Genomic DNA, 27,558 nt, shown 5'->3' with positions numbered 1-27,558 from the left:
GCATGCGTGTGCAAGGACAACCATCGATGTGGGTGTGTGCATACGTATGTGTGTGCATGCACAAGTGTCCGTGTGGGCGCATGTGTGCGTCGACGTGCGTGTGTGCCACGTGCACATACACAAGTGTCAACTGCGTGCGTACATGTGCACGCACAGTGCTGATGTGTGAGTGTGTATGCGTGTACACACACAAGTGTTGATGTGCTTGCATATACACGCACATGCAGAAGTGTTGATGTGTGTGTACATGTGCACGCATAAGTGTTGATGTGGATGTGTGCATGTGCACACGCGCAAGTGTTGACGTGTGCATGCGTGTGCAAGGACAACCATCGATGTGGTTGTGTGGGTGTGTGCATACGTATGTGTGTGCATGCACAAGTGTCCGTGTGGGCGCATGTGTGCGTCGACGTGCGTGTCTGCCACGTGCACATACACAAGTGTCAACTGCGTGCGTACATGTGCACGCACAAGTGCCGATGTGTGAGTGTGCATGCGTGCGCACGCACAAGTGTTGATGTGTGTGCACGTGTGCAAGCACAAGCATCGAGGTGTGTGTGCAGAAGCGTCTGCGCATGCGGGCGCCCGCGTGCACGCACAAGTGTCGGCGCGCATGTGTGTGCGTGCGCGCGGTGGAGGCGTTCCTCAAAGGGCTCAGACCGCGGACAGTGCGGCCCTTGCCTCGTCGGTGTCCGTTAGCTGGCCGAGTGCCACCCGAGACAGAAGCGAGCGTGTTTCCCGCCCTCCTCCCGAGGCCCCTCCTGGTGTGACGGCGCTCCGGCCTTGGCAGGTGGGCCGGGGGAGGGGTCTCCGGCCGACCCCTGCCGGGAGTCTGACAGCCTGGAACAGCCGACTCGTTGCTCGTGAAGCACGTGGTGTTGACGGCTGGCACGACTCAGCGGAGCGAGCTCGCGCGCCTGGGCTCCGAGACATGGACGGCCTCCAGGCGCTGCTTCTCCGCTCTCTCCTGTCGCCTGGGGGCCCGCCAGGTTCGGGTTTGTCTCCGCCAGAGCCTCGCACCCCACGGCCCGCCCGCCGCAGCGCTCGCGCGGAGGAAGTGGGGCTCCCGCCCCCCCCTGGGGTCTGTGCCGCGGGCGGGCAGGGGCGAGGCGGAGGCCGGAGCCTGCAGGGGGGGCTGGAGGGATGGCTGGGTCGCCCTGCGGGACCGGCCCCCCGGGCTCGGGCTCGGGGCAGAGACGACGCAGATCAGGCTGCCGCACGGGAAACCGCAGAAGCTCTTTCCCAGGAAGGTAAGTGGGCGGGGGGACCTCGCCCTCGGCTGGGAATCCCGGGGGAGGTCGCCACGGTTTTAATTTGCTGCCGGGAAATCACTGCTGTCCTAGATGCTGGGCAGCGAGCCCTGAGCTCCAAGCTGTTCCGTGGGGCAGAGTGAGACTCCGCGCCTCGCGACGCATGCCCGCCCGCGCCGGTGTCGCAGGTCGGCAACTCTATTCAGACGGTTGCCATTTTCACTTGCCTGGCTTTCGAGCGGGTGTTAGAGCCCGAACGGATGCACTGTTGGCGTCCCCGGATGTATTTTCACCATCACGGAGGCCGCGTCGCTCAGCCGTCCTGCGATGTCAGAAGCAAAGGGAACGGAATGCGACGAAGTTGACCTTTACTGAAACCCTTGCTGAAAAGGCAAAGTTGTAGGAGAGAATCAGATTTAGCAGTTTGCCCTTAAATTCTTTTTTTCGTTTTTAAAAAACGGCTCTACTGTCGTAAAACGCACGTAACGTAAAACTTGACCATTTAAATCGTTTTCCGGCGTCCCGTGCGGTGGCATTAGGCGTGTTCGCTTTGCGGTGCAGCTGTCATCACTGTGTGTCCAGAACAGCCGCGCCTTCCCAAACTGAGACTCGGCCCGTGACACACGCCCTCCCCACTTCTCCCGCCCCCTGCGTCCCCGCTTGTAGGCGAGATAACTCGAACGCGTACAGTCCTGTGCACTGTGTCAGGGTACAAAAAGCCGGCTCAGGCAGACCGACTGTAGGCTGTCTGTTGGATTTGTTAGAGAAGTTACTTTGAATTGTTACCTCTTTTTAAAAAACGTTTATTGATTTTTGGGAAAGAGAGAACGTGAGTGGGGGAGGGGCAAAGAGAGAGGGAAACGGAGAATCCCAAGCCGGCTCCACGCTGTCCGTGCAGAGCCCAAAGCGGGGCTCGAACCCACAAACCTTGAGATCATGAGCGGAGCCGAAATCAGTTGCTCAACCGACTGAGCCGCCCAGGTGCCCTGAATTGGATCTCTCTTATTTTATTTATTATTATTATTATTTTTTAAATTCTGTTTAATGTTTATTTTTGAGAGAGAGGCAGAGCAAAAGCAGGGGAGGGGCAGAGAGAGAGTGGGAGACACAGAATCTGAAGCAGGCTCCAGGTTCCGAGCTGTCAGCACAGAGCCCCACGTGGGGCTCGAACCCGGGAACCGCGAGATCATGACCTGAGCTGAAGTCAGATGCTTAACTGACGGAGCCACCCAGGTGCCCGAACTGAATCTCTTTAAAAAAATTTTTTTTTAACGTTTATTTATTTTTGAGACAGAGACAGAGCACGAATGGGGGAGGGTCAGAGAGAGAGGGAGACACAGAATCGGAAACAGGCTCCAGGCTCTGAGCGGTCAGCACAGAGCCCGACGCGGGGCTCGAACTCCCATGCCGCGAGATCGTGACCTGAGCCGAAGTCGGACGCCTAACCGACTGAGCCACCCAGGTGCCCCTCTCTTTTAAAAGAGAATTATGAGCTACACGTTTGTTTGTTTGTTCGTTTTTTTCAATCACCAGCATACCAACATAAGTATGGGATTTGTGAGTCTCAATACTTTTTGAAGAAAATCTGTTTTCTTTAACTTCGTATAACTTTTTTTACGTTGGACAAAATGTGTCTGTGCTGGCTATATGTAGATTTGGGGTTAATAATTTTACTTGTAGATCTTTATACATGGGAATATTTTTTAAAGATAAATTTATGTTTCACTTGACAACCACTCCTAAAATACTGTTTTTGGTCATTTTATAAGATGAATGAAAGCTGTTTCCTTCTACTTTGGCGGTTAAGAAAACTGAGGTGTTAAGCTAGCAAGGGGCGTGCTCACGCTGTAGGAACATATGGACAGACCTGAAGGCAGAATTTGTGCCCCTGGGGGGGCGCCTGAGTGGCTCAGGCAGTTAAGCGTCAGACTCCTGATTTCGGCTCGGGTCACGATCTCGTGGTTCGTGAGATCGAGCCCCGTGTTGGACTCTGCCCGGACAGAGCAGAGCCTGCTTGGGATCCTCTCTCTCCCTCTCTTGCTGTCCCTCCCGGACTGGTGCTGTCTCTGTCTTTCTCAAAATAAATAAATAAACTTAAAAAACTATTTTCAAACATAAGATTAAAAAATAAGTAAGTGCATGAGGTGAAGGACATAAGGTAGAAAAATGAATCTGAAGTGAGGCGTGAGGTTGGTCCCCCAGCTGAAGTCCCGAGGCACAGCGTGCTTGCCGATGGCATGCCGTGGCCTTGATTGTGAGATTGCTGGTTCCCTGAGCAGCAGAACACATGGGGTCTGAGCCACAAGAAACAAACGAAAAGCCTAAAATCGGTTGTTCAGGTGAACACGTCTTTTTGTCCCTGAGCCCAGAGAGAGACATCCCCCCCACCCCCACCGAGGCCTTCTAGCGAGCCCACTGTGTGAAAAGCAATGAACGGTATCCCCAACAGTGGCCTTCTGTTAAGTTCAGGGCGTTTCTCAGTGATGTTTTTGGTGACGCCCCGAGTCATAGGCTGGGGGGTAAGACCACCGTACAAAGCGGAAGTCAGCCCTGTGCGGTCTGGGCGAACCGCTCTCTGAAGGTCTGACTTCACGCAGGGACACGGGAAGCCACCTGGAAGTACGCGTGGATGCGTCTCTGTAACTTTGGGGACAGAATCTGTACATTTTGTTAGAATCCAGTGGCCCCGAGTTTGGGGTCCTTGGCAAGTACAGGAATGTGCATTTTTCGGTGCTGCAGGTGATGAGGAGGGGCTCATACCATTTGGGCACCGGAAAGGGTCTAAGAAACCACACCGCCCACGACTCCATTTTCTAGACAAGGAGACTGAGGGTCCGAGAAGTTGAAATGCGCCAGGTCAGGGGCGCCTGGGTGGCGCAGTCGGTTAAGCGTCCGACTTCAGCCAGGTCACGATCTCGCGGTCCGTGAGTTCGAGCCCCGCGTCAGGCTCTGGGCTGATGGCTCAGAGCCTGGAGCCTGTTTCAGATTCTGTGTCTCCCTCTCTCTCTGCCCCTCCCCCGTTCATGCTCTGTCTCTCTCTGTCCCAAAAATAAATAAACGTTGAAAAAAAAAAATTTTTTAGAAATGCGCCAGGTCACCCAGAGAGGAAGGGGCAGAGCTGGGGCCCTTCTGAGCTCTTCCCTTTATACCGCGATGGGCACACATGTCAGGGGTCAGCACCGCCACCAGAGAACTGCGATGGTGACCCCTACCCGCCTCTCTTAACCATTCTTCGTCTTCACAGTGTCTTCATTTGACACTTTGACCTGTGGGGGGGCTCACCCTGGGGGCGCTGCTCCTCCCAGGGTGAGCCGGTTTCTGGAGACAGTGAACAGCTCACTCGGAGAGCACCTTTCATGGGGAAGCAACCCGTCCAGAGCCACACCCAACCCTGCCCTGTGGGGCTCTCGTGCTCTGGGCCACTGGCCCCCCACCCGGTCACCCCAGGGCAGGTCCTGACAGCTAGCCCCCCACCCTGTCACCCCAGGGCAGGTCCTGACAGCTAGCCCCCCACCTGTCACCCCAGGGTACGTCCTGACAGCTAGGCCCCCACCCGGTCACCCCAAGGCAGGTCCTGACAACTAGCCCCCCACCCTGTCACCCCAGGGTACGTCCTGACAGCTAGCCCCCCCACCCTGTCACCCCAGGGCAGGTCCTGACAGCTAGCTCCCCACCCGGTCACCCCAGGGCCCACTGAGCCACCCTGGGGGCCAAAGACAGGCGTTTTTAAAAGCAGTTTATATGGAGGTTTATTTAAAAGGCCATTAATGCAAAACATTTACTACATGGTTATTAAAAAGTGGTTGCTGGAAAATAACGACCCACGTCAAGGAAAGAGGAGGAGAGCGGGTTACAGAAAGTATAATCCACTAATCGTTTGCCCATTTATTGATTCTCTTCCCATTTTATCAGTGAAAAATTCTGTTCGAAGGAAATTGATGATAGTGAAGCTTCACAGAAATTGAGCAGCGGGTTAAAAATGCAAGCAGCTGGAATCTGAGGAAAGAACACACACGTAGTTCTTCGGATGGCCCGGCCTGGTGTCCCTGTGTGACCCCTAAGGACATCCTGTGGCTCTTACAACCCCCTGACCTTCTCGGATCTGTGAAGGCACAGACCTGTCCTTCATTTCTCTGCTTCTCGTAAAATATTCACCCCCAGCGGCACACGTTTGTTTCTGGTGATGGTGCGTGTGATTAGTGACGTTGTATTTTAAGAACGGGCTGGAGAGCTGTTGGATCCAGTTTCTGTCGTGAAGGTTGTGAACGTAGAGAAAATACTGAGACGGCATCCGGTTAATATTCAGGGCTGCTTACGTGGGACAATACGGCGGCGATTCCAAGTGTGTTATTGGGTCTTTACGGAGATTGGTTTTCTGGGGCTGTGACGGAAATTTTCTTTGCAAGAGGCTTATTTGGAAGGGAAGCCAGGTAAGGACGGCTGTATGTCTCTGTTCTACCCAAGGATGATGGTTCATCTGTCCTATAAATATTCGTGGCGCGTTTGCTGCAGGCTGGGTCCTGGGGGCGCAGCTCTGAACAAGATAGATGGGCCTGCCCTCTCCGGCTCACGGTCCGGCAGGACAGCCAGCCCTCTGCCCTTGGTGACCCACGGGCTGCAACAGGGACAGCACGGCCCCGGGGAGAGGAGCTTGTAATAACGCCACCTACAAGGGAAATGGCACCTGTGTCTGCCTTCTGCGGTGACCTCGCCCACAGCACGAGCTGCTCACGATGAACAGGCTGCCCCCCGCCCCCCACGTGTCACAGTAAGGGCTGGGCACAGGGCCGTGGTGACCACGTAGGTAAAACCTCAGCGGGAGCGTCCAACCTCCTGGTCCAGGTTTCACCAGGAGATGAGCCACCACGAACACAAGACCGTGGGGTGGTGGCAGCAGGGACATCTGGCAGGTGAGCAGGGATATAGGAGCTGGTACAGCATGATTTGAACCCGTGTCACGCTGTGACACGCAACCGCTCCGTAGGCTGTCTCTGCCTGAGAAGGCAGGCGCGCCCAAGGCAGGGATCCCCAAGACCTAGAACCTTCCTCCGAAGGAATCATTCTGTGGGAACCTCCTCACGAGCGCGGACCGAGTATGGACCGATCATCCTCGAGTTGACTTTAAGTAACAGCCCCTCAATACCGTTCGCCAGTGTCGTCCTTTGAAGGGACCGGCTCCTTACGGTTTTACTATCTGATGCATGGTGTAAACCCTCTTTCTCTCTCAAGATGTCTTTCAGTTTATTCTAAATTATCCCTCGAAACCAACACGTGTCCCCAGTTCTAGAATCTGAAGCTTTGTAACGAGTCCGCGCTCTGGATTTCCTCACAACCGCCGTGGGCTGAGCTCAGGCTTCTCTCGAGCCCGTCCTTTCCGTGTGGCATTCCCACCAGGTTAGCCTGGCCTCGCCGCCCCTTCTGGAGGATGAGGCCGTAATGAATTACGTTTATTAGACACAGGTATTTAAAATAACAGACACTGATTTTACGTAATTTCTCGTAAGTACATGCGAGCCGTGGCTGCATTTTTAGAGCAAGATTTTTTAAAATATCAAGCTGAGGTATACAGCGTAAGCCCCCTTTTGATCAGACAGGAAGTGGTAAATCGGTCTTCACAGATCCAGCCTGGCTAGGCCTCTCTGTGCTTCAAGATCTTTTTCTCACGGGAAGACTGGCGTCTGCTTTTCAGGATTTTCTTTGCCCCACAGCCTTTGACTGTGAACAGTCGGGAAGAATATGCTGTTTGTTCTGTGGGTTTCCAGGAGTCTGTGCATCTTTTTGGCTTTGCATCAGATCCCCGATTGCCTAAGCGTTAGAATCCGCTGGTGATGCAAAGTCCAATCCAACTGGCTTGAACCAAAAAAAAAAACAAGAAAAGGAAATTTGTGGGGCTCGCAAACTGGAAACTCGAGAACACCGTGACTCTGAGCTCAGACACACACGCTTCTGTCCAGGCTCCTTCCCGGGCCCTGAGTGGTGGCCCCAATCCTGTTTCAGGTCACCACACACCCAGTCCGGCAGGAGAGAGGGTCCTTGCCCCCACCTGCCCTGTCATCTGTCTCTGTCCCCGGGGGCGGGTTGGGGTGGATGGATTCTCCCTGTAGACAGGCACGTGTCAGGCAGGCCTGTACCGTCCGCAGCCCCCCCCACCCCCACCCTGCTGAGGGTTCCAGCAGCTGCTCAGCCGTTTCTGGAGGAGGACAGACTGCCCCCCGAACCGGCAGAAATCCTCCCTGTGACCAGCGTGTGGATGCGGGAGGGGGGTGCGGGGGCCCCCGTGCGGTTCCCGTCCCTGGAATTCATCGCGTGCCTTGGCCTGCCAGGCCCTCCCGAATCACCAGAAGGTGTCGGTCTCCCCACACCCCCTGGAGAACAAACAGGCAGCTTGAAGTCACATCTGTCGGGTTTCCAGGAAACAGCACGGGGCTAGCAAACCCCGCCGAGTGGCAGAAATAATGCTGTGATGTGTCATTTCTCTGCTGTGGTCTCACTGACCTGGAAAGGCTGCCGGGCCCGGTGGCTACAGGGGCACAGGTGAGAGGGGTGTGCCCTGTGACTTGCTGGGCTGTGGGGCACAGGCCAGGGCCGCCCTCACCGAAGGACGTGTCACACTGGGAGTGCGGCCGGCTGGGGCCTCACCTCCTTTTAGGCAAATGGAATCTGTCCCTTGCAGAGCTGGGCCTTTCTCTGTGTGATCGTATGCCACATGGCGGGAGGGCGACCTCAGCCCTCGGGAAGGTCCCTCCGCTTCCAAGGGGAGAGCTTGGGTTTATGGAATTTCCAGCTTCTGTTGCTTCGCACCAAGTCACAACCCGAGTCACAGGGCGGCTGGACACGGGCCGCATCGCCCTCCTTCCTGAGGGCCAGGGGTCAGGCTTTCCCGGCAAGGCGCTGGTGAGCGACGCTGTTCTTTATGCCCGGGGGACATACCCGGTGGCTGTCCTCGGGCACTGACTGGCTAGGTCTCTGGGGAGATGACCGTGCGCTCCTGGGGACAGTGGCGGGACAGAGAAGAGAGGCAGCAGGAGGACATGCCGGGAGGGTAGGGCCCTGGCGAAGCAGAAGGAAGGCGCTGGGTGTCTGGGGAAGAGGAGGAGGGGCCTGCGTGGGGCTCGGGCAGGGGGTCGCAGGTGTGTGTGTGTGTGTGTGTGTGTGTGTGCGCGTGCACGTGGGGAGGGGGACATGGGGCCTCGGAGTCCACGATGAGGGCCCGGTGAGTCCCAGGCCGCGTTAACCTGGCAGGAAACAGGCCGCAGAGGAGTCGGGGCGGGCAGGCGGCCGGCTGGAGGCCTGTGTGCCCAGCGCACAAATGTCACAGGAGCCTGGGAAAGCCAGGGTAGGTGGAACCAGCATCCGCAGGGGAAGAGAGCCGGGGAGGGGATGCCCTGTGCCCCAGCACCTCTGATGGCGCCGGGCGGGTCCCCCTGCTCTGCCCCAGCCCCCCCCAGCCCCCGTGCTGCTCTCGACTCCACCTGCACCTCTTCCCCCCGCCTGTTTCTTCCACGAACCTTCCACCTGCCCCAGCTGCCTTTACCTGCACAGGTAGCAGGTGGGAGGCCAGCGCTGCCGGGAGCACAGAGCGGGAGGAGGCTCGCGGCAGGTCGCGCAGCAGCTGGGAGTCCGCAGGCACCAGCCCCACGGCCGGGTGCTTTGTCTGTCACCTTCTCGGGCAGAGGTCCCTGCCCCCTGGTGTCATGCATGCAAGGGGCCCGGCAGTTTCTGGCAGAAATGCTGTAAGCCATCGTTAGCCTTTTCTGTGCTCGGGACGGGGCCAGTACCAGGGTCGTGGGGGTGACACAGCGGGGAAGCTTGAAGGCCAGCCGGGCTCGCTCGCGGGACCGGAGGCCGTACTGCTGAGGCTTCCCTCACGGGGCATCACTGTCCATGTAGCTTTTCCTCTACAGACCTGCGTCTGCGTTAGGTCAGGGCTCCTGCCCTGCCCACCCGGGCCTCGCTCTCCCCTGGACGGAAAGCCGTGTGTCTGGTTCCCTGCCTGTCTCTAAGGACAGTTCCCGCACCGATGAGCGTCCACGGGTCACGGCAGCCCCCGACGTTTCATCCACCTCTGCCTTTTCCCATCGGCCACACTCCGGAGGTCCCTGCGTCAGGCACCGGGGCTCCCTCTTGCTTGGGGGGCGGGCTGTCTTCAAGGTCGCCCCGCGGAGGCAGGGCCGTTCCGCCCTTGGCGCGATCACTTGTGCTTGAAGCAAAGAATCCCGGCGAGGTGGGACCCTAACCTCAGAGGCAACGCGAGCTCGCCCCAGGGTGCGCCCGCCGGCACGTCTTCGTGCACAGGTATGTCGCTTCGAGAGATGGTTTGCTGAGTGTAAGCGCGCCCAGGGTCCCGGGGACGGGCGTCAGCAGGAGCTGTTGTAGGACGTCCTCAGCGGGCGCAGGCGTGAACCCGACGGCCACCGACCTCGTGGGACTGCGGTGGAGTGCTCGGAACGGCCGTGGATCAGGCAGCGTCCGGCTGTGGGTACCCCAGACCTAAACGGGACTCGTGCTCGGAGGGCCAGTTTGCGTGTGGTCGCACAAACGGCAGGTCCCCGAACTCTGAGGAGAGCCCCCGCCCAGACCGAGGACCCTCGTGTCCTGCGGCCGCCCCTCCTGCCGTCCCGCTCGCGTTCGGAGCTATGTGTGCTCGGAGATCGCTGGGCTCCTTGCCAGAACGACCATCTACAGAAAGTTGTAGGGCCAGAGTCAGCAGGGCAGGGAGAGGGAGCGTCGACGGCCACGGCACGGACAATCTAGAGGCCGAGGCAGACCGCCGGCTGTGGCTCGAGGGGCTCAGGGCTGGCGGGAACGCGCCGTGCCAGGTTGAGTGCTGCACCTCCCGGGCAGTCCCGGCGGTGCCTTCAACGTGCCCTTTGACCTGGCGGCTGTCTTCAAATTAGTTTCTCTTTCCTGAGCCACGGGCTGTCGGAAGGCGAGGGATAACTCCGCGACTGAAACAGCGACACGCGGCCGTGTTTCTGGCTGGTCTGAAGTCGCCTGGGCCTGGGCTACAGGCTGTGGGGCTGCGGTGGGCACAGTGTCACCCCCAGAGCTGCAGACGTGTGTCCCACGTTCCTGCTGGGGTGCTGCCCTTGTCCCCCCTACTCTCTGAACGAACGCTGGGTAGAACCAGCGTTTGGATGTAGTCCTCGTGTCCCCAAAATTCACATGTCCGAGTCCCAGCCCCCAGGACCTCAGAGAGTGACTGTATTTGGAGACAGGTTTTTACTTTTTACTCTTTAAAACAAATTTTTTTTTAATGTTTATTTTTGAGGGGGAAGGAGAGGCAGAGAGAGAGACACACAGAATCCGAAGCAGGATCCAGGCTCCGAGCTGTCAGCACAGAGCCCGACGTGGGGCTCGAACTCACGAACTGTGAGATCATGACCTGAGCCGAAGTCGGAGGCTCAACCGACTGAGCCACCCAGGTTCCTCAATTTTTTACTCTTTTAAGTTTATTTATTTATTTTGAAGAGAGCAAGGGAGTGCCTACAAGCAGGGGAGGGACAGAGAGAGGAGAGAGAGAATCCCAAGCAGGCTCTGCACTGTCAGGACAGAGCCTGATGTGGGGTTCAGTCCCGGGAACCGTGAGATCACGACTGAAGCTGAAATCAAGAGTCTGACACTTAATCGACTGAGCCACTCAGGTGCCCCTGGAGACAGGGCCTTTAAAAAGGGGATTAGATGGGGGGCGCCTGGGTGGCTTAGTGGGTTGAGTGTCCGACTTCGGCTCAGGCCATGTCATGGATTTGAGCCCCGCGTCGGGCTCTGTGCTGACAGCTCAGAGCCCGGAGCCTGCTTCGGATTCTGTGTCTCCCTCTCTCTCTGCCTTTCCCCTCCTTGTGCTCTGTCTCTCTCTCTCTCAAAAATAGATAAACATTAAAAAAAACTTTAAATAGGGGATTAGATGAAAATGATGTCCTTAGGGTGGGCCTTAACCCCCTATAACTAGTGTCCCTGTAAGAAGAGGAGACTAGGACAGACAAGCACCAAGAGACCACCATGTGGGGGCACAGGAGAAGCCAAAGCGGAGGCCTTGGAAGGGAGCGGCCCCGCGGACGCTGGACCTGAGACGTGGCCGCCAGAACCGCGGGAGAACGACGTCTGTCGGTAGCTGTCTCGTCTGCAGCATTTGTTACACAGCCCTGGCTGACACCCGGGGAGGGGCTCTCAGGAGGAAGACAGCGAACCAGTGCCCTTCCCGGCACGCCCGGCCGGAGATTTAGGAGCAGCTGCCTCCACGTCTCCAGCTGGAGCTGCCGTACAGGTTCCTGTCACCGGCTGAATCTGGTGACAGCTTCCTTATCCTTCTGAAACTTGGGGACAGAGCACGGCCAGTGGGGACGCGCAGAATGAATAAAGAGCTGCCTCCCAGGTGTTGCGGCCTCACCCCGAGGGCACATAGCCGTGTCTGAGCCGCTCTGGGCTTTGCTTCTCCTCACTGGGTTCTGTTGTCCCCCTGGCACGCGCCTGCCTGCCCTCGGGCCCTCTGCCCGTGACCACAGTGGGGAGGGCCCGGCACTGTTGATTCTCCGGCTTGTCGCCATAGAGGCCGCGCTTTGGGAGAAGGAAAGTGCCCCCCGGGATCCCAGTTACGCCAGGGCCCTCCCCCAGTCTGCACGCTCCTCTCCCAGGCCCGTGGCTGTGCTCTAGCTACGGTGGCCGAGCCTCCGTGCGCCCACATTGGTGGCCACCATGGCCCACGACCAGCCGGCGGTGAGGCAGGCCAGGGGGTGCCCGTGCGCTGAGACCCTGGCCTCCCTGGTGGAGGGTGAGGGTCCCTGCTGCCGGCCTCAGGAAGTCACCGCATCTGCGGGGTGGGGCGTCCTCAGAGACTTGACCGGGAGAGTGCAGGTTGGTGGACCGCGTTTGGCGAGTGTTTTGCGGGCAGAGCGGCTTCCTGGACGTAGGATCGCGGGAGCACTGTGTGGAAGTCCGGGTGCCCCCGGGACGAACAGGCACGTGGGTGTGCGACCGCCGCGAGGTCTTTGTGTCCCGGTGCCGACACTCAGGGTGGGGGCGACGACGCCTTCTGCATCTGGTGGCACCAGCCGCTGGGGCAAGAAGGAAAATACTCACACTCGAATGTCTCGCCAAACCTCCCCTTTTGCCACTCTCCTTGGGCCCTGAAGGGAGGCGGGGCTGTGCGCTGACCGGGGGCCCAAGTCCTGCCTGATGTAGGCTGGCTTGTCGCTTGGGTCACGTGGGTGGGAAAGGTAGCGGGGAGAAGGAAGGGAAGCCCCCGCAGCATTGTGCGGAGGGCGGCACACACGTTGGCCGGGTGAACAGAACTGCGCACTCCCGTGTGCGTCCCGGTGTATTCAGGGCTCCCCGGGGGGCAGGGGAGGCTAACGAGCTCCCTGCAGAGTAAGCAGCTGAGTTGTTACAGCAGCGCAGCCCCTCCCCCCGCCCCCCGGATGTTCAGCTATGTGTGGAGTCGCACGTCTGCCCTAGTTTACATTGCACACTCGTGGAGAAGGGTGACGTGGCCAAGCAGCCGGGGTCCGGAATACGCTGGGATGCAGGCGTGTTCGCTGTGCCGGCCAGGCACCCGGGGCCTGTTGTCTGTCCAGGGAGCTGTCCAGCAGCACGGCCTCCCCCTCGGCCACGGAGTCCTCCTCGCATGAGGCCCCGTGGAGTTCGCTTGCACGGGCCGCCTCCCTGGTGGCCGTGGCTGTGTCCTCGCAGGGAGAGCACAAACCACGAGGCTTCCCGGGTGAACCCTCGGCCCCATCACAGGAGTGCGTCGCTAGAGAAACATGCAGACACACAGCGGTGGCAGTGGGAATGGATCTTTCTCGTTCCCTTTTTATAACTGCTTTTGGGGAAATACATGAGCTTTTTTCATACTGGTTCTTTAGCTCCGCATAAACACCTTGGGAAGCGCTCTGGCTGTCTTCTGGGCGGATGGTGTGGCCTCATTCCCGTGCTTTCGGGCTGACTGACTCCTGCTTCATTCTGGAACTATCTCATCGTGTTGGGGCCCGCGTGTGTGTCCGGCCCCTCGGTGTGACATCCCCTGGGGCTTGTGCAGCAGTCGACGTGATCGTGACAAAGTCCCCTCCACACGGAGCTGACATTTTCTCACAGTTAGATAAGCCCTGTGAGTGGCGAGAACGTGTATGTGTGGGGCGGTGATAAGTGCCGCGGCAGGAAGGGGCCAGAGCGCCGGGAAGGGGGGTGAAGGGGGCAACACTTCCCCATCAGGTGCTGCTGGCCAGCGCCCTCCCCCGCGAGCACCCGCAGACCCCAGGGTCGGTCAGGGCGGGTTGGGTTCGCCTGATCCTTGTGGGCACACTCGGGGCGTGTGTGAGCAGTTCACCAGTCACCAGCACGTTGTTAGTAAGCTGAGGATTCTAATCACCCTCGTTGGATTCCGTGGTGCTAGTTGGGGGCTAACTTCCCCGCTCGAGTGCAGCTTATAATTACGTGTTTTCCGTTTCCGGTTGGAAAGAATTCAATTTAGAAAAGTGCGAAAGAGGATCTGACGTTCAACATCCAACATTCGGACACAGCCCTCGCGTGTGCACCGTGTCACAGCACCATCGGCACATTGGCTTCAGGTCGCGTTGAAATCGAGCGGCGGTTCCCTTTGCCAACCTCAAGCCCCCGTCACCTGCCGCCAGCTTGAACTTGGGGTGTGATCGTCCCCCGTGACCGTGGGGCCCCTTGACCTGAGGCTGTTGTTTCTGTCACAAGCGCCCTCTGTGCTTTATGGAATCTGCGGTGTCTGAGCCGTGCTGTTTCAGTCACCTGACCCAGGTACGCGGGAAACCTCAGCACGCGGAGCCTATGGCTTCCCGGTCTGGTCCAAATGGCAGAACCCGGGGTTTTTCACAAATAACTGGGGTTATACCTGTGACCTAACAGTTGTGTTCAAGTAGTTCATTTGGGGATCCTTAAACCTAGTGGATTTCTCGCAGTTCCTGCTTGTAAGTTGATCTGCTTCAAGTTTTCGCGTTGTAGCTTGAAGTGACTTACAGATTTAGAACTGTTTAAATATGGAACGGCACCATGCCAAATATCAAGGAAAAGAGGAAACGTTCAAATCGTTGAAGACGTGAGTTTAGACAAGTTCAATGTGAATGACTCACTGCAGATGCTAAGCTTGTCATGCGTTTTATAAATATCTGCTAACTCTTGTAAATTTTATTTCTAACGTTAGGGTGCTTTCTCCTCCTCTCTGCTTAAAAAATAGCTCTTCATTTTTTCTACAGTCTCCACTGTATTTGTGTGAGTCTGTTCACATTTCCAAACCTGTGTGTGTTTTTGCAAAACTCGTCCTGCAAACATACACATCGACGTGTCTGGGCTCCACACACCTGTTGTGTGAGGCTCGGAAACGTCTCCTGAGAACCACTGGCCGGAAGGAGACGGTAACTTCTAATGCCTTTGGATATTTTCTTGGTGGTGGGTTCCATTGCCGGAATCCAACAGTTCTCCACCAGGACGTTCCTTTTGAAACTCCACGGGTGGGTACCTCATGCGTTCTGTGTGAAAGTTTGGTATCTTTGCAGCAGATCTCGTTGTATCCAATTACGCAGGTTTTTTTTTTTTTAATGTTTACTTTTGAGAGAGAGAGGGAGACAGGGTGTGAGTTGGGGGGGGGGCTTGGGAGCAGAGAGAGAGGGAGACGCAGAATCCGAAGTGGGTTCCAGGCCCCAAGCTGTCAGCACAGAACCCGACGCGGGGCTCGAACCCACAGACCGTGAGATCATGACGTGAGCCGAAGTCAGACGCTTAACCGACTGAGCCACCCAGGCGCCCCCTGATTTTTTTTTTAACCCAAGGAAGTCACATATTCTTCACCTGTAAAATGGCACCAGTGCCGGTAACTACTTCTAGGGCTTATAGGGACGATGGAATTAATTAGTGAAAGTCGTCAGGCAGCCCCTGTCTCCAAAGCACCACGAAAGACCTCGCACTTGCTGCGGGTGCTGGTCTCTAACCACGGGGCGGGGGGGGGGGGGGTCCCTTTGTGTCTAAGGGCTGTCTTAGAGTTCACACTACTTTGCCCTTAAATGACCTCGGCATCTGGCCTCTCCTTGCTCCCTCCTCAGTCCTCCTCCAAAGCCAGGGTTCCCTCGCTCTGTGCCCTGCTGTCTTCTAGCAGGAAGTAATCCAAGGTATGTGCCTGCGGGGTTGAGCTAGGGAATTTGCTGGAAGGGTTTCTAAAATGTGGCTGGACTTCCTCCCAAAACAGTGGCTTTTAGGATTGTCGAGTTATAACTTCTCTTTCTGTCATTTTATTTATAATACATAGACTCTTGCGACGACTAAACATAAACTGGAAGTAACCTAAATATACATTAATGCGGGATTGGAATATTCAACAATAAAATAGACATTCAAACGTTAATCGATAAGGAAAAAAGTCCACGTATAAAATGCAAACAGTAAAGTATGAGACAGGGAGTTGGCAAAAGTTGTATTTTAATTAAAGGGGCGGGCGCCTTGGGGTCTGTCAGTTGAGCGTCCGATTTCGGCTCAGATCACGATCTCGCGGTCCGTGAGTTCGAGCCCCGGGTCGGGCTCTGTGCTGACAGCTCAGAGCCTGGAGCCCGCTTCGGATTCTGTGTCTCCCTCTCTCTCTCCCCCTCCCCGCTCATGCTCCGTCTCTCTCAAAAATAAATAAGCATTGATTAAAAATAAGTGTTATGTATGCCTAAAATTCTGGGACATAAAAGACAATGTCAAAAGTGACCTCTCTATGAGTGATGGCTTTACAGACTATTTTTATTCTACTTCATACATTTTTCTGTATTTTTCAATTCTTTTTAGTGAGAAATAGTGGGTTTTTTCATAATCAGAAAAATGAGGTTATTTCTGTTCACGACAAAATTAACAACTATTGTATATCAAAGGAGATTTGAGGTTAATTTGGGGGTTCGCCCAATTAGGAATATACTATATTTCTTGTGACTGTATTTGCCCTATGCCTGCCCCCCTCCCTCCCCTGACCTAAATTTTCCGAGAATAGAGGCACGCCTTTTTATCTCTAAGTCGAGTCAGCTCTTACGGTGCGCATCAGCTCGCTGGGGCTAGAGGGGCGTTGTGATCGATGCCCTCGGGTAGCTCATCCTCTAGCCAGGGCCAGTGGCTCCGAAAACTTAGCGGTAGAGCGGAAAGGGTAAGTACAGGGTGGCAGGAGACAGACACACTTGTGCGAAAGTACAGAGGAAGGATCGCCACTTCTAGGCGGGGGGTGGTAGGTCAGGACATTTCCAGGGCCGGGTGGTCTTCGGACAATATAATGAAAGGTGGGTGTATTCGCTTCCTTTGCCGTGTAACGCATTTTTCTGAAACTGAGCGGCGTAAAATGAGGCACACCTGTTCTCTCGAAGCTTCTGTGGGCCAGGAATCTGGATCCCAAGCTTCAGGGTCCCCACGGGCGCAGTGTAGGTGTTGGCCCTGTCGGGGCTCTCTGAAGACTCAGCTGGGGAAGGACCTACTTCCGGCTTCACTTGGCCGCGGGCCGTTAGACCACAGGCCCCGTTCCTTCTCGCTGTTAGCTGGAGCCCGCCCTCCGTGCCTTGACATCGAAGCGTCCCCAGCACAGCAGCTTGCTCTGTCAGAGGAGGCCGTAGATGGCTAGCGAGACGGAAGTCGGTCTCTTGTCACCTCATTGCAGAAGTGACACGCGATCATTGTTGCCATATCCTGTGGGTTTGAAGCAAGACACCAGGTCCAGCTCGCACTCACGGAGAGGGGTGGCGCAAGGGGACAGATGTCCGGAGGAGTGTTCGCTGAGGGCCACCTCAAGGGCTGCCTGCCGCACGGGGGGTTGCCGTGTAGATGTGGGGGTGGGGGCGGGGACCCAGGAGTAGCTGAGCAAAAGCAAGAAATGGGGAGTCCTAATTTTAGAAATGTGACCCTCCTCCCAGTCTGTGCCAAGAAAGGACATCCCTTTTTAGCACCTTGTTTTTCCTTCCTCAGGAGGTGTAAGGACAGATTTTTCTCTATTCTTTGCCCCGTTCTCCAGATGTCGGGGACCAATGCTGAGCTTCTGGTAAGATTTAAAGTCGTAGGAGCACAGCCTCTCTGCCCCGAGACGCTGCGGGGAGCTTTCCAGGCCCAGACACAGCATCTTCCAAGCTCACAACTGTGAGTGAGTCCTTTACGTCAGGGCCCAGACCAGGGACCCGACGCAGGGGACGAGCCTGGCGTCAGCGTGTGTGGCTGGGACGAGCCCCTCACTCAGTGTCTGTCTCTGCAGCTTTAAAGGAGTCAACGTTTTCTATGTGAGAAAGCCCACTCCGCTTTTCAATGGATAATTTGCAGAGAGGAAGTCTGGAATTCTCTTGAATACCGGTGGTGCATGCGGCTTCTACACAGGGTCCTCACTGCTTACAGGACGCTGATCATAAGGTCTGAGGTCTGAGTCATCTCACAAGGCATCTGGAGACGCGCACCGAGGAATCTAAGGGGGTAATTAAGCACTTTGCGGAGTAAAGAGCAAACTGCAGGTACCTACCAGTTATTACCCCCGGCTGTGGCGGACGGGGGTGAAGGGTCACGGTCGAGCATGGTTTATTAGGTAATGAGAGGCTGACAGCTTTGAAGGTCTGTTTGTTTCTACATAATTATATACAAGGGCAGCCCAGCTTTGTAGATGAAGCACAGTGTGAACACTGTTCAGCAAGTGAGAGGAAATGACCTGAAAATTTTGTATCTTCTAGGGATTTCTAGAACCTTCCTTCACATAAGTGGCAAGGAATGTCACACCTTTATGGGTATTCGTCCTTTCTCCCGTGTGAACACATGCAAGTCTGTGAGCCCTTCCCGCTTCCAACCAAGCTGACCATCCACAGAAGGTGTGCAGGGATCGGAGGGCCGGTAGGGGGTGAACCCGGTAAGCCTCGGAGAAACAAGGCTGCTGGTTTTCTTAATTGTATCTTATTTTTTATTTTTTAAAACTTACATCCAAATTAGTTAGCATATAGTGCAACAATGATTTCAGGAGTAGGGTCCTTAGTGCCCTTCCCCCATTCAGCCCATCCCCCTCCCGCAACCCCTCCCGTAACCCTCAGTTTGTTCTCCAGATTTAAGAGTCAAAAATACGGAAGCTTGGGGCGCCTGGGTGGCGCAGTCGGTTAAGCGTCCGACTTCAGCCAGGTCACGATCTCGCGGTCTGTGAGTTCGAGCCCCGCGTCGGGCTCTGGGCTGATGGCTCAGAGCCTGGAGCCTGTTTCCGATTCTGTGTCTCCCTCTCTCTCTGCCCCTCCCCCGTTCATGCTCTGTCTCTCTCTGTCCCAAAAATAAATAAACATTGAAAAAAAAATTAAAAAAAAAATACGGAAGCTTCACGGACTTGCGCATCATCCTTGTGCAGGGACCATGCTAATCTCCTCTGTATCGTTCCAATTTTAGTATAGGTGCTGACAAAGCAGAACAAGGCTGCTGTTTTGACAGAATAAACAGTGGATGGTATTTTAGAGCTTTTGGGGTTTTGTGGATCTTGGAGCGGATTTTTTTGTGGCCAGGAGAAATTTCTGAGTGGTCTTGACCTCCCCCACCACCGGCAACCTTGATGTCGGATAAATCTTGGATACATTTTGCTGGAGAAATGGAAAGAAATTCGGGGAAAAGAACAGGGAAAACATCACAGAGGCCAGTGGGGGGCAGACGCCACATTCTAACGTGCAAGCCACCCGGGGGTGGTGTGCAAGCAGCTCACAGGTACCATGTGCTCTCACCACGCGGGTCGATTTCACGGGACTCTAGAAAATCTCAACAGGGGCTTCGTAGTAGCATTCAGGAAACAGGACAGAATGACTCGGTGGACCGGATGTGTTTTGGGACAAGGGACCTCAGCTCTGCCTTGGAAGATGCGAAGCACGAATGCCTTCTGGTCCGTGAGCCTCGAGCATTTTCCAAGGGAAGAACAGAGATGAGATCACACACGTAGATTCAGTTCCCAAACTATTTGCCTGTGTTCGGTGTTCATTCAGAGATAAGCAGCTGGAAGGTGGAGGGTTCGGTGTCTGTTGATGAGTCTGACAGTTGGAGAGAGTTTTACCATGAACTTTACCGTTTGGGAACCTGCATAACACGTTGTTGTTGTTTTTAAGTTTATTTGTTTTTGAGAGAGACGGCGCAAGTGCGGGAGGGGAAGAGAGAAAATCCCACGCAGGCTTCGCACTGTCTGCACAGAGCCCGACGGGGGGGGCTCAAACTCGCAAACCGTGAGATCATGACCTGAGCTGACGTCGGACACTTAGCTGACAGACCCCATGACGTGTTTTTAACAAAACCATCAGTACATTGTTCAGCCGGATGCATTGTGTGCGCGTAAATCAGACATGTCTCTGCTTCTGTCCCCGAGCTTTGCGGAGCGCTCAGATGTAGCCTTAGCTCATCGACAGTGGCGTTTCATCAACTCTCTGACCTGTAGACATTCACAGCGTTTTGGTCCTATTGTTAGTTTGCTTTGCAAATCGTTGCCATAAATGGATTTCCTCTGTGCGCCTATGGCGCGTCCCTGGAAGCCGGGCTGCTGGAGAGGGAAGAACTATCATTTCCGGCTTCGCTTCTGCCGCCGAAGCGTCTCCCCGGCGAATAAGTGACTTCTCAGCGCTCTTTCAGGTTTGCTGGGAATTTAGTCCGAGATTGTCTTACTGTGAGTCACGACTTGGAAAGTGGATCTGAAATAGCACAAGGACATAGGTGCAGAGCTCCGTAATCCATACGCTGAGACTCCCCTCTGTCTGTATAATGTTTTACTGGTTGCGGTAACAAGGGATGCGCACTTTCCACATCGGTGGTATTTTATCGTTCTGCACGTGGGAAGTCTGTTATGGGAAAGGTGAGTTTGCCTAATCCTTCATGAGACAAATTTATAAAATATTTAACTGCCCCTGAAGGAGAAATTGCCTTAGAAATAAAACACGGCTCTGCTTAGGGCTGGCTCGGCATCCGCGGACTCGGGTGTGCCGCAGCCTGGCGTGTGTGGTCACAGGTGCCGCATCGCGGGGACAGTAAACCTGCATATTGTTCTCGCGCTGCTGTCTGGCCCCCGTACCTGTGGGTGAACTCGTGAGGTCTCTTGGTGCTCTTCCGGAATAATGGCTGAGTATTTTCCTTGGCACGTGAAAGAACCGATGTCTGGAACTTCCCGAGGACACGAGACCGCGAGCCGCCGCGCGTGAGCAGAGGGGTTACGCCCTCCTGAAGCGTAAGGGGTCAGTGCCGTCGCTCATGACCCGTGTTTCTTTCCAAGAGTCTGAGTGTCTCTTTTCCACCCAAGCAGATGGTGCTTAGGGAGAAAACCTCGTGTTTGTAATCCTTCCCGGTCTAAACACTCCAGAAGGTCCACGCCTGCTAACGGGAAGCAGAAAACCAGAGGGCAAGAGGGGTCGCGTTCTGCCCAGGCCTGTGGGGAACCAGTAGCCCCTCTCTGTCCTGCGTGGGCCGCTGTGGGCACCGCTCCCCCGTGCCTGCGGCGGTCACCCCGACACACTGAGGCCACTGGGGACTTCTGAACACAGGACCTCGGCTCCCGCGTTGGAGAAAGAGCGATCACCTCGGTTCCTGTCTCCCTCTGACGAGTGGATCTCTGCCCCGACAGCCTGCACCTGCTCGCGGCAGCCTCCGAGGATGGGGCTCTCCCCCTGTTTGGGGCCGACACCCCCTCTCGCGCGGCAGCTTCACCCCTGCCCCGACAGCATCCCCGGAACCCTTACCTTGTGCACTTCGCCCTCTCCCCTGAGTGCCGCTGCCCCCCACTTGGCCCACGGACTCGCTCCGGTCCTCTCTCACAAGGAAACCCAGAAGCTTTCCTTTGGCCGCAGACTCCCCTCTGAGGCCTGCCCACCTCCCCTCTCCGAAGCGGCAAGGGTATGATATGAAGGACATACATCCACGCTGCAAGATGATGTCAGAATTACAGTACGAGCAGACCCGGGGGCTGAGGGCAGGACGAGAACAGCCATGGGCTGGTGCCCACAGCTCCTACCGTGGGGCCCCTGCGTCTTTTGGGAATGCGTGTGTCCTCACCTTGTCTACTCCTAAGTTCCCTAGATGTCAGTGCAAGAGAACACTCCAGGCATTTCCGTCTCCAAGCAGTACGGCGATCCAGGTGAGTCAAGCTGCTCTTGTTACTGACTGGGTAGACCTCGCTCCCTGGGGTCTGTAAAGCGGGTTATCAGACGTTAGGAACAGTACAATTACCTCTGCCCTGCAGCCTGATGCCGCAGATGTCCGCAGACTTTCCCTTCAACAAGCTGAGAACGTCACGGCCAAGTATCACTTGGTGTAGAATCCTCGAGGCCCAGACTGACACAGGGCGGTCTGGCTGGGCCAGGAGCGCTCGCTGACCCCTCTCCTGCCCCCAGACACATGAAAGCCCCATGGAGGAGGGTCCTGAACCCCCAGAGAGAGAGAGAGGTGACACTTGGGGAATGTCTAGGGTACATTTTCTGGGGAGAAGAGAACAGGCTTTCGTATGCTGCTGACTTGTCCGGGACAACGTTTGAGGCGTGTTAGGTGACTGAGTTCAGGGTTATGTGTCTGAAAGATCCCAGGGAAGCAGAACTTATCTAAAACGAGAGCCAGCTGACTCCCTACCACCGCTCCAGGGTACAGGATTGAACTGAGGGCCAAGCCAAGGACGTGTACCTGGGATTCCTCGAGGCTTTGTTCTGGCCAACCACTGCCCCTGCCTTCAGGGTTCACGTCTAGCATCGTGTCTTCTGGGAGAGGCTCCTGAGGCCTCCCATTGTACCTGTCCCCTCTGCACTGAACACAGTTTGGAGGCGTCCCCATGATCCACCTGCTTCCCTGGACAGCAGTCCCCACAAAGGGGGCACTGTTCTCAATTCCTGGTGAATATTCAGTGGTCTGGAACATAGAATGGTGATGCTTGCTGAATGGCATCAGGATTGGCCTGATGGCCAATGGCCAAATGGCATCAGCTCCTTTTCAAGCTGTGACAGCTTCTAAGGCAAGGTGAAATGATTCCTGGCTCCCTGAGCCAGGGCTCATGGTGCTTCGTGGCCGTCCCGTCCGGCCAGGGGGCCAGCCCCTGGTGAGCTTGGTCCAGGAGGCCCGGTGACTGACCAGCTCTCTCCTGGGTGGCTGGTGGCCTCTGAACGCTGGATCCCGCGGAACCGCTTTGGAGTGCACTCCTCTTTCTGAGAGCTGCCGTATCCCGATGGGGAGGACTACTCCTAAGGATGTTTTTTCCCATTTGGATATTTTAGAGGAGGTCATCAAACTGTAGAGGAATTTCGGAAAAATTCAACAAGGTGTGAGGTTCCTAGCGTCTAGTTTGATATGTTAATATTTTGGCTTTTTTTTTTTTTTTTTTGGTCTTTCTTTTTTGTAGTAAAACCAAAAGAGAAAGAAAAAAATGAAATTCTGCAAAAAAAAGTATTTTGACTTTAGTATTTCTAGTCCTTTCCCGCCTCCACAGTCGTGGCTAATAAGACTTTGGTACAATGCCTTTCCCTCCACTTTTGTGCTTTTTGTTAAGAGTACGTGTGTATTAAAAAATAATATACAGAATAGCTTTGTGTAGCTTAAAATTTATGTAATGAAAAAACTGAAACCACGACGCCTGTCATTCTGCAGGTTGTGTGTTTCACCCCACGTTGTCGCTTAGATTTTCCTACGTCTGTGGTTCAGTCCTTTTCAGGGCCTCTCAGCGTTCCAGCCTGGGACTATTTCCTGTTTGTTTTCAACACCCAACGTGTGGCTCCTCCCGTCCCTTCTCCCTCCCCATGTGCCTAGAATGGGAATCTCGGAGTAACAGGGCATTTTCAACTTTACCAGGGGTTCCCGGCCTTCTGTCCTAAGGCTTCTTAGTAGAACTGTCTCCTGGGCCCAGAAACCACCATCGATTGATTGGTTCCCAGTAGATTTTAGAAACAGATAGTGTGTTTGTGTGGGATGCGCAGTGCCCGTCCGGATCTCCCCCTGCCCTGAGGCCATCCCCCTTCCCTCAGCAGGCAGGGGGCCCGTCCCAGCCATCACCCCACCCGGGAGCCAACCTGTGCTGGGTGGTGTGGCTGGAGGTGGGGGCAGGGAGCCCATCCACGAGAGCAGGTCAGAGGTGATGCTTAGCCTCAGCCGGAGTCAGACAACTCAAGGTTGCTCTAACACCAGGGGTGGGAGAGTGGCTTGGCCAGCAGCAGCCCACTGGCTGGTGGACCCTTGGCCTCTGACTTAAATCCACAGCCTTGTGCTCCGTCTCTGGAATTGGGTAGGAAGGTCTGCATGGGAGAGTCAGGCAGGGAAGGGGAGGAAGGGGAGCAGGGTGGAGAGCAAAGGAAAGTGGACTGATAGAACTATTTAGGTATTTTTTTTAGAGGGAGCATGAGCAGGGAAGAGACAGAGAGAGAGGGAGAGAGAGAGAATCCCAAGCAGGTTGCACGCTGTCAGCAAAGAACCCACTGTGGGGCTCGAACTCATGAAACCCTGAGATATTGACCTGAGCTGAAACGGAGAGTCACATACTCAACCGACTGAGCCACCCAGGCGCCCCGATGATGGAACTTTTTAAGTCAGGTTTCAAAAATGATTATTTCACGTCTGTATTAGTTTGCTAGGACTGCTGTAATAGAGTCCCCCCGATGGTGGCTTACGTGTCAGACATTAATTTGTCACTGTCCTGGGGGCGGGGGGTCCAAGATCAGGTGTGGGTGAAATCCCAGCGTGGCCCCTTCAGAGGCCATGAACCTGCTCCAGGCTTCCCTGCTGGCTCACGTGGTTTGCTAGCTGCCCTCGGGGTTCCTTGGCCCGTGGCACCAACACTCCGATTTCCATCTTTGATGGCGTTCCCCCTGTGCGTGTGTGTCTGTGTCCACATCTCCCCTTTGCACAGGGGCACCAGTCACATTGGATGAAGGTCCCCCCACCGATGACCTCATTCCAACTTGATCATCTGCAAAGAACCCTATTTCCAAAGAAGGTGACATTCTGAGATTATGGGGTGAGGACTTGGGCATCCTTGGTGGCGGAGGACACAAGCGTTTTCTTCCTCTGGAAGCTGGCTTGGAAAACATCTGCGCGGTTCAGGACGCGAACGTTCTCTCCACTCTGCTGGGTGGTCTGATTCTCCTCCAACCGGATACGCTCAGGGATGCATTCCCCCTGGACTGCATTGATTCTGAGAAGCCTGTCTGGCTAGTCGATCGAGAAGGAGGGATTAGAAAGTTCTAGTAACTTTTTTTTTTTAATCTCCAGAAAAAACTTCTCTGTAGTTTTTTTTTTTTTTTTTTTTGTAGATTTTATTAGAAATGACATGGAAAACAATGGCAGGTGACTTTGCTGTCCCTCTCATGGTGTTAGAGTAAGCGCGTCCCTCTAGGCCCTGCCTTTGGTTCCGCATCTCCTGGGTGGACAGCGGCCGAGTAAATAGCACACTGCGCTCGGGGCCAGCCGGCGGGAAGGCCCTGCAAGAGTGAGGAGAGGAGGACCCGTTAGGAGCACCATGCACACCAGGCACGCGAAGGGCATCCGCGTTTCATCGGATTTTGTTCATTTTTCTTGCAGTCTTCAGGTCTTTGTCTATGTGCTTATTAAAGGGCAGATCACGAAGTAAGAGCTACCAGGTAAACCAAACTAAGCTAACGAGGGCTGCAGAGAGAGTAGGTCCCTTCAAGTTTAAGAAATACCAAGGTCAGTGCGCTAGAATGACGGTTTCCAAGACCGTGGGGCAACCACGCACCACAGACTTGTCTGCGATGGACCTCATCTCCAGGCTTGCGTTCCCGCTCTGGCTTCGTTGGTCGTGTAGAAGAAAGAACTGTAATCTGTAAACCCAGACAAGGCAATTTTGGAAATGAGGAAGGAACACGTGGTGTTGATCCTGCTGTAAAATCCACACAGTCTCCAGCTTCCTCTGGTTGGAGTCAGTTTGGACCATAGGGGGTTTCTAAACATTTTTTTGGTAAGTTAAAAAAATTTTTTTATTATTTTTTTCATGAGAGAGAGGGAGAACGCGTGCGTGCGAGAGGGCTCACACAGGCGGGAAAGGGGTCGGAGGGAGAGAGAGAATCCCAAGCAGGGTCCATGCCCAGGGCAGAGCCCGATGTGGGGCTCCATCCCAGGACCCTGAGATCATGACCTGAGCTGAAATCAAAAGCCAGACACTCAACCAACTGAGCCACCCAGGCGCCCCCTTGGGGGGTTTCTTTAAGACAACCTGGGAGCCCTTGCATTCAGGATCCCGAGCAGTACCCACATCCTGTGGCATCAAGAGACTTGGATGAGTGACCAAGCTTGGGAATGGCGCCTGGAGCTGCCCGCCAGACCCTCCCTTCCTGACCCTCCCCTAACACTCGGCTTCGGAAGCCGATGTCTGGTCTCCTGTTTTCAGTTTTGTAGCTGCTGTTTTTCCAGGCTCTGACAATTCCTGACGTTTTTCCTGACAAACAGCCGTGGGGTCCCTCCCCCACCCACCCTGGAACCCAGAGTTGTCACAGGAGCAGCCCTGCCACTGCATGTCCCAGCCTGCACAGCAGACGGCGGTGGGAGCCCCGACTTGCAGCCTCTGACACTAGTAACAGTCATTCAGTAGGTTTTCGTCGTACAGACGGTCTCCTGGTTGTCGAGTCCTTGGAAGCCTGCTCTCCCGAGACCCGGAGCTCCCACTGAAGACCAGATGACCCAGGGCGCATCGCCCATGTCCCCAGCCAATACTTGGCTGCAGGAAAGGAATCAAAGGCTTGAGAGAGTAACAATTTTAAAAACCGTCACTCAAAGAACAAAGATAATTAAAATTCTTTTAATGAAAAGAAATCAGAAGAACTCAAGTTTTCTCAGTCAAAATGAGAACGTGTTCCGGGCGAGTCGTAGGATCAGTCTGGTCCTCTTCCACCTGCCGTGGCAAAAACGGGATGCCCGAGGGGTTTTCTCTTCACAACTGGCCAAATGCCTTGTGTGTTTGCTCACTGGCTTCATTTCTGTGAGCTAGCTTCCTGCCTCAATGATTTCTCACAATTCTCCAACGTGTATTGCTTGGAAGCTATCTTAGTGGAAAGTGTGGACCATGGCCAAGACCAATAAAGGTTCAAGGACACTGTAGCACACGGGGAAGCCACCGGAATGGTGGTGAGGAGGGTTCCTGGCCCCCGGCGTTGTAAAGAAAAAAAATCATGGTTTGGAAACTGGAAGGCTTTGCTGTGCCGAATTGTTTGAGGTGCCGGCACAAAACACGATTAAGTGTGTCGTGTGTGGGTCCAGAGGATCAAGCAGGAATAGACGTGGAGAAGGGGAAGGAGGGAAGGAAGGAAGCGTGTCAGTTTCCAAGCAGGGTTTCAGCTCAACGGTTGGAGCCACCCGCTTCTAGTGCTGTCTTTGAACAACAGGTAGCCCAGTAGTACTCGGGAAGGCCTATCATAAGGGGGCTTTATGCCTAAAAACTCTCTAGGGGCGCTTGGGTGGCTCAGTCGGTTAAGCGCCCAACTCTTTATCTCAGCTCAAATCATGATTTCTTGGTGCGTGGTTCAAGGCCCACATCTGGCTCTGCGCCGACAGTGTGGAGCCTGCTTGGGAGTCTCTCTCTCTCAAATAAATAAACATTAAAAAAAAACTGTCTAGATGGCCACTGTGTCCCTTCCAATCCTGAGATTTCCATGCAGACATGGCAGATTTTACTCTTGTTAAAAATAATGAGAACTTCACTTGAGATGCCCTAAAACCCCGGTGGAAAACATACAGACTAACGTAGAGATCGCTTCCTTTAAAAATGCAATCTTTCGGCCTGATTCTATCACGTTCCCATTGGTTTCTTCACATCACTATCCTTGAGAGTTTTTGATGTGCAATCAGTATAGGTGTTTATGTTGCTGATTTCCTGTGCCAAATGTTTACCTTTGAACCGCTGATCTTTTTTATCCCCTCAGCTTTGTGGAGATGTAGTTGACACGCGATAATCATGTAAGTTTAAGGCATACAGCGTGCTGATTTGACACAACGATCACCACCATGGTATTAACTGCCACCTCTATCCCGTTACATAATTACCATTTTTCTGTGTGTGTGGTGAGAACACTTAAGATCTACTCGCTTAGCATCTTTCAAGTGTATAATACGCTATTATTAACTATAATCACTATGCTATACGTCTGACCCCCAGAACTTATTCATGCACCAATTTACATTCCCACCAACAGTTCATGAGGGTTTCCTTTTCTTCACATCCTCACCCACACTTGTGATCTCTTGTCTTTGAAAAATTTTTTTTTAATGTTTATTCATTTTTGAGAGAGACAGAGCCTAAGCAGGGGGAGGGGCAGAGGGAGAGGGAGACACAGAATCCGAAGCAGGCTCCGGGCTCCGAGCTGTCAGCACAGAGCCCGACGCGGGG

The 27,558-nt window shown here is 54.7% G+C and overlaps 1 protein-coding gene, 1 long non-coding RNA gene and 1 other non-coding gene across 6 annotated transcripts in view; 2 read left to right on the top strand and 1 right to left on the bottom strand.

The window, feature by feature from the left end:
• The window catches only part of RPS6KA2 (ribosomal protein S6 kinase A2), a 293,733-nt gene that overhangs the window by 8,779 nt on the left and 257,396 nt on the right, over positions 1-27,558 (top strand). Inside the window, exon 3 of one of the 4 annotated variants that reach the window (XM_047093149.1) lies at positions 13,702-14,009. The exons of 1 other annotated variant lie outside the window; for it this stretch is intronic. In XM_047093149.1, the coding sequence (XP_046949105.1) occupies positions 13,962-14,009 (48 nt within the window). In that variant the 5' untranslated portion in view covers positions 13,702-13,961. Of the gene's footprint in view, positions 1-13,701; positions 14,010-19,406; positions 21,325-27,558 lie in introns of those variants that run through there. 2 more of the 4 variants (XM_047093144.1, XR_006964631.1) reach the window with 2 other exon arrangements.
• Positions 18,535-18,640, bottom strand: LOC124522010 (U6 spliceosomal RNA). The gene has a single exon (XR_006964642.1). It is a non-coding gene; the product is annotated as a U6 spliceosomal RNA (small nuclear RNA).
• On the top strand, positions 23,661-26,463 carry LOC124521994 (uncharacterized). Its single transcript, XR_006964632.1, has 2 exons — positions 23,661-25,137; positions 25,626-26,463. It is a non-coding gene; the product is annotated as an uncharacterized LOC124521994 (long non-coding RNA).

Source organism: Lynx rufus, unplaced genomic scaffold, assembly GCF_022079265.1.
Source record: "Lynx rufus isolate CCGP_SWC_20201006 ecotype Redwood Valley unplaced genomic scaffold, mLynRuf1.p SCAF_32, whole genome shotgun sequence".
NCBI lineage: Eukaryota > Metazoa > Chordata > Mammalia > Carnivora > Felidae > Lynx > Lynx rufus.
Note: the sequence above shows the minus strand (reverse complement) of the source record. Positions and strands in the feature narration are given on the sequence as shown.